We start from the raw sequence: 7,142 nt of genomic DNA on the forward strand, positions 1-7,142 counted from the left end.
ATCTGTGAAGCGGAGGTATGCCGTGTCTTCCGAAAACAAAAGACAAGGAACGCACAGGGCCCAGACGGTGTTTCACCCACTTGTCTAAAATCCTGTGCTGACCAGCTGGCCCCCATCTTCACACAGATCTTCAACAGATCACTGGAGCAGTGTGAAGTTCCCTGCTGCTTCAAATGCTCCACCATCATCCCTGTCCCAAAGAAACCCACAATCACAGGACTTAATGACTGCAGACCTGTCACCCTGACATCTGTGGTCATGAAGTAATTTGAGAGACTGGTGTTAGCCCTCCTGAATGACGTCGCTGGACCCTTTCTAGATCCCCTTCAATTTGCTTATCGAGCAAACAGGTCTGTGGATGATGCAGTCGACATGGGATTGCATCATATCCTGCAACATCTGGACAGACCAGTGACATATGCAAGGATCCTTTTTGTATATATGTATATTTTCTATTCACTTTTTATTTTTATTTTTTTTAGTATCTCTGTCTTGTTGTTGTATTGTTTGTGCACTGGAAGCTTCTGTCAACAAGACAAATTCCTTGTTTGTGTAAGCATACTTGGCAATAAAGCTCATTCTGAGTTTCCACCTAAATTGCCCTAGTATCTCACATTTAAAGGAATGTTCCAGGTTTAATACAAGTTAACTTGCTATTACACTTAATATGTTCCCTTCACTTCCATTTATACACATGAATGCAGGAGAGCAAGTACACAAGCATGTGAAGAAATTAAGACACTTCGATGCCTTAAGATGAGATAGTAACAACACTGCACAGGCAGACACAACTAATGAGCTATCAAGAGACGGTGAGAGAGACAACAAAAGAGAGAAATGAAATGAAGATCTGCCCCAGTTCTCTGAGAACAGTGTAGTAAGCTAGTCTGAAATACAGAGCAAGCGGCATGGCCTCTTTCAGAATAACCATGGGGGTTTATCGATCAAAACATAAGAGGCAACTAATGAAAAACAAGTAACATAGCTTAATGCCATGTTTCTGCAGGCCATGAAGTCTCACTATATTTGCTCTGTTCCAAAACGTAAAGAGCTGCCTAAGTAGACATTAGAAAGAAATATTCCGGGTTCAAGTTTTGAAGTTCAATTAAAGCTGAAGCATGCAACTTTTCCTGTGTTAAATATTTTCTCCTATCCAAGCTTAATATGCAGAGACAACTATAAGCAAGCCATTCATAGGTACATTTTCTCGAAAACTGTAAGCATTCTTTCTCTCTGGTGTTTTGAAAATACTTGCGTATCGCCTTTTTCTCCCAATTTGGAATGCCCAATTCCCAGTACTTAGTAGGTCCTCGTGGTGGCGCTGTTACTCACCTCAATCCAGGTGTGGCGCAGGACAAGTCTCAGTTGCCTCCGCTTCTGAGACCGTCAATCCGCGCATCTTATCACGTGACTCGTTGTGCATGACACCGCAGAGACTCACAGCATGTGGAGGCTCATGCTACTTTCTGCGATCCATGCGCAACCCCCCATTGAGAGCAAGAACCACTAATCGTGACCACGAGGAGGTTACCCCATGTGACTCTACCCTCCCTAGCAATCGGGCCAATTTGGTTGCTTAGGAGACCTGACTGGAGTCACTCAGCACACACTCGATTCGAACTCATGACTCCAGTGGTGATAGTCAGCGTCAATACTCGCTGAGCTACCCAGGCCCCTAAACAGACACACTTAATAATAAAGAAAATATTTGTGGCATAATGTTGATTACCACAAACAAGAATTTCAACTCATCCCTTGTTTTAAAAAAAAGACCTATTCAAGTCAATAAATGCTTAAAGACACACTGTTTTAAAAGTATAGCGACAAGATGTAAACATTATACATGTTAACATGATTTTAGTTTGACAGGGTTTACCAGTGTAGCATCATCATGGCAATGAGGTTGTAATATTGGAAAAAAAACTGAGCAAAGATAAGGTTGGTAAATTATTTTATCATGTTAACGCACATACTGTTCACGTCTTGCGGCTATACTTTTGAAACAGTGTGTAGCGTTTATGAATCGGCCCCCATCACTTCCATTGTAAGGGTCATAACTGTAAATGCAATTTTTGCAATACATTAAATAATGTTTTTGGGGAAATAAACATTTTGTCACAAATGCTGTTAATTGACCTTAACTTGTAATGAACCCGTAATATTTCTGAAGGCTTACCGACACAAAGGCTGGTCCAGAGTCTTCTGAAGTCATTCAATCATTTGTGTGAGGAACCCAAATCTGAAGTTCTCAAATCTCATTCATATTTGCCTTCAAATTAAAATACAGCACCTTCAGAAGCATCACGGCAGGTTTGACATCTTTCGCACAAATTACATTAGCTCTTGTGCGTGTCGTAAGTGAATGCGGCACACCGGTTTGAAGAGCTGCGGCGGAGGGGAAGATATTCAGTGAATAACTATTTAAATTTCAGTCAACTGCTCACACAAAGCTCCCATATGACTGGAGAAGACTTGGAATATAGTGCATGAGTCATATGGACTACTCTTTCCTTTTTGAGCTCGTATGGAAAAAAGCTGCAGAGAGATTTCTCATGAAAAATGCCAACGTATATTTTAAAACGACAGAATTGTAATTTTCAGGTGACTTCGAGATTCATGTTGGGTAATGTAGGCATTTACACTCATAATTAGATTTCTTTGACGAGAAGGATGATTACTTATAATATGAACAGTACTCAAAATACAGACATTCATATGCAGAATTCAACTTTTGTAAGACTGTAAATGTACAAAAAGTCTGCTGTTGTTCCAGAGGAAAGAGCTTGAGATTTAGCAAGGGTTCTGACACATGGACGTTTCCCATCATCCCCTGCTCCAACTGGCATGCCAACTGATTCAGATCTCACACTGTCCTGGCACTGTTTGCCCATCACATATTAAACATTTATGGGCATAATCTCAACACCTGTGAGGTCCACCTGGACGTCATCCACATCAGCTGATTTCAATAAAGGAAAGTAAATTACAGATCCTGAAGAGCATGCACGCCTATCGCTCCATTATTGCATCCGGCTGGCTTTTATGTCTCTCGTTTTCCCAGAAAAACAAATAACATTTTACCAGGAGAACACCACGGCAGAGCACTGGATGAAAATTACTACAGTAGACAAATTCAACCATTTTATAAAAGTACTTTCCATGCTTTCAAGCCAAAACACCTCGTCTTGTGATTGCTCACAAAGCCCGCATTTACTTCATTCATCTAATTTGGAAAATCCTTATGCTGCACAAAAGACCCACTCAGTGAAGACACGTCATCTCAACATGTACAACATTTAAGTGTAATTGTGCATTCAAGGCTCTTTAAGTGGTGTGCTGGTTTTGGATGTACTCTCATGTAAAACAACGAATGGATAAACAGAGATATTCATAAGACAGCAGTTCAGCGGTCATGACAAGCTAACTATTTATAAATCTAAATATAGTGCGAGAGCGTTCCTCTTCATGTACATAAGAAAGGAGCAAGTGCTCTTCTGAATAAAATAAACAGTTCTGCCATTAACTTTTCGCATTGCGTCAGAAAATGAACACATACTCCAAACCAGCGTAAACTACACGGGAGAAAAAAACAACTCAGGATTTACAGCACAAGACGTGTTTGTCATCAGGTACAAATACTGTTCTGTTTAACTAACATTAAACTCTCTTTAACGGCTTCATTGGCAATGCAAAACTTCAAATATCATTAAAGCAAAGTAAGCTTAATTAACATGGCATAACATTGATTACCACAAAATTTTATAAAAAGCGGTTCAAGTGAGGCACTTACAATGGAAGTGAATGGGGCCAATCCGTAAACATTAAAATACACACTGTTTTACATAATCTGTAAACAATATAGGTGTTAACAGGAGTTTTAGTGTGATAAAATCTTGTGCAAACTATATCTGTGTAAAGTTATATCCAGAATTACAACTTCGTTGACAACGAAACCCTATAATCCATGTATTTCCACAGATGTGGTTAGTAAGTGATTTTCTCACAGTAAAATCATGTTAACACACATATTGTTTATGTCTTGTGTCTATACTTTTGAAACAGTGAGTATTTTAATGTTTACAGATTATTGACTCCATTGACTTCCATTGTACATTGCCCACAGAATAAACATAGGGCGAAATAATTTTTGTGGAAATCAACATTACAGTATGCCACAAATACTGTCTTAAAACTGAACTTAAAGAGCACCTATTATGGTTTTTTAAACGTGTCTAATTTTGTTTTAAAGGTCTCAAACAATAGATTTACATGCATCTAAGGTCATAAAACACTTTCATTTGCTCATAATTTAAATTGCAGCGTTACCTTTTTTCCCCAGTGTCTCAAACGACTCGTTCAATGATCCATTCTGAAGGATTCATTCTAAACTCCTCCTTTCAGAGAGCATACTCTGCTCTGATTGGTCAGATGTCCCAGTCTGTTGTGATTGGTCTACCGCTGAGTGTAGTGTTTGAGGGCGGGTCAAAGCTGTTCGTGAGCAGCCAATGAAGACCAGAGGCGGGTTTTTTGTTACCAAATTACGTAGGTTAGTACAGGAAGTAAGTCTGGAATCACTAACGACTCGTTTCAGGTGTTCAGAATCGGTTCTTTCTTTTGGGAGTCAATAACTCCATTTGTCATGCACTTTGCGGACTTTTTTACATTCACAAACGGCTATATAACACACTACATGACAGGTAATATTTGAAAAACCATAATAGGTGCTCTTTAACTTGTATTGAATCAAATAACTTGATTACACACTGTGTACCTCACTATAGTTTATTTAGAGGAAATCATTTGCATAACCAGAATCTTAAATCAGCCACTAGTTTGCATAATAATTTGCATAGAGTGCACTAACAGATAACTTGCTTTCATTGAGGTTTCTACTAAACCACTGAGGCAAGGGTGATTCTGTGTTTTGCTGGTATAGCAGCTTACAAACATGAGATAGTATATACTGTCCATGCAGAAAATAATGCACTTCATTTCAGTATAATTCACTGTGATGCTTGTATAATTTCAAATCAAACAAGAGCGTCCTTTTCAGCTTCTGTGACAGTGACATCTTCATACATGTTATAGTTTCTTCTCAAAGGAATATTCCGGGTTCAGTACAAGTTAAGCTCAATCGACCATATAATAAAAAATAATTAATTTCAACTCATCCCTCCTTTTCTTTAAATCTGTGTTCCAGTGAGACACTTACAATGGAAGTCAATGGGGTCAGTTTTTGGAGGGTTTAAAGGCAGAAATGTGATGCTTCTAATTTTATAAAAGCACTTACATTAATTCTTCTGTCAAAACTTGTGTATTATTTGAGCTGCGAAGTTATACAAATCGTCATTTTTATGCCAGACTACTAAATTACCGTGATTACAGGGTTTACAGCATTACGTCGTCATGGCAACGAAGTTGTAAAATTGGATATAACTTTACACAAAACGGATTTGTAAGCGATTTTCTCAACCTAAAATCACGTTTACACACAGAGTTAAATCATATATAACACAAACAGTGAGTATTTCAACGTTTACGGATTGACTCCATTGACTTCCATTGTAAATGCATTAATGTAATTAGATTTTCATTAGGACGCAACTACCTGCTCTTCTCCGCACAACACAACAATGGCCATAAACAAAGAATAAAGCCTGAAACACTGTTAATATACTTCTGGATTTTTACTTTAGCTTTTATTTCTATTTTATATTCAATCTGTTGTAACAATTTAGTTTTCGTTATTTTTCACAGTTTGTCTGTTAGTTTTAGTTTAGTTTTCGTTTTCTCAGTGTTTCAGTTTAGTGTTTCATGCTTAATGTGGAACTTTGAAGCTCCAAAAAGCACATAAAGGCAGCATAAAAGTAATCAATAAGACTCCAGTGTTTTAATCCATGTCTTCAGAAGTGATATGATAGGTTAGATCACTTTAAAAGACTCTTATGGATTACTTTTATGCTGCATTTATGTGCTTTTTGGAGCTTCAAAGTTCTGGTCACCATTTACTTGCATTGTATGGACCTACAGATCTGAAATATTCTTCTAAAAATCTTCATTTGTGTTCAGCAGAAGAAAGAAAGTCATACACATCTGGGATGGCATGAGGGTGAGTAAATGATGAGAGAACTTTAATTTTGGGGTGAACTATCCCTTTATCTTTTTGAGGTTTTAAATTGATGATTTTACTTTGGGATGTGTGGCAGAGCTCATTTCATGACCACCGGTGGGAAAAGCAATGGTGAAGAAAATGACAGAAATTTGAGGTAAATCTTGTTATGGTTATAAAAAAAAGGTTCAAGTTTAGGGTTTATTAGGGTTAGGTTAGGGTTAGGGCTAGTTAGGGTTAGGGTTATGAGTATGGATGGTGTAGTCATGCCACTACCAATGAACACCTTCCACAGTGTAATGAGATTACTGTACTAATTACTCAAATGTAATTGCATTACATATTACTAATTACTTTCTAAAACCCTTATCAACCTCAACCAGATGAAAAATACTTGTAAAGATAGACATGAAACAGTTCTTTTAATTCTATCAAATAAATCATATAAAATCAAATACATTATTCATGAACTGGCCAAAGAATTTAAAGGGGCAGCGTTAAATTAGAAAACATATATTTGAACATTAGAGGTTAAATTTCGATTTTAAATTCACTATTGTTTTATATAGAGTTGTTCTATAGTCTATACAGTATTTGACACAATTACATCATAAGTAACTGTAATTAAATTACTGAATAATTAAGAGTAATCCCTTACTTTATTTTTAAGTAATTTAATTACAGTAATTGATTGCTTAGTAATGCATTACACCCAACACTGGCCATCAATCTATAGAACTGATCAGTAATTGAAAGGGTGAAGGTTCAAATGACAGATCTGTTCCCTGTTGCTACTACTCCTTTAAGAAACCCCACTGTGAGGGTGAAACAACTAAAGGGTCACAGGTTTGTGGCAACTGTTGTGGGTCCGAACCCCACTAGGACTGTCATCATTGATCAAAACATTCACCTCAGGTCTCTCCAAAGGGAGAAAAACCTTTTAATAAGTGTACTGTAAGTCTCTTTGGACTTAAGCATCTGTTAAGTGACTAATTAGTAATAAAAAGCGTTTTCTTTTGTACTTACATCTTCA

General features: G+C 37.4%; 1 protein-coding gene across 1 annotated transcript in view; it reads right to left on the reverse strand.

The window, feature by feature from the left end:
• The window catches only part of LOC127414381 (inositol polyphosphate-5-phosphatase A-like), a 254,380-nt gene that overhangs the window by 246,819 nt on the left and 419 nt on the right, over window positions 1-7,142 (reverse strand). Inside the window, exon 1 of the mRNA XM_051652380.1 lies at window positions 7,136-7,142. This exon is cut by the window's right edge and continues 419 nt beyond it. Within this exon, the coding sequence (XP_051508340.1) occupies window positions 7,136-7,142 (7 nt within the window). The remainder of the gene's footprint in view (window positions 1-7,135) is intronic.

The sequence above is a fragment of the Myxocyprinus asiaticus genome, chromosome 23 (assembly GCF_019703515.2).
Source record: "Myxocyprinus asiaticus isolate MX2 ecotype Aquarium Trade chromosome 23, UBuf_Myxa_2, whole genome shotgun sequence".
NCBI classification, from domain to species: domain Eukaryota; kingdom Metazoa; phylum Chordata; class Actinopteri; order Cypriniformes; family Catostomidae; genus Myxocyprinus; species Myxocyprinus asiaticus.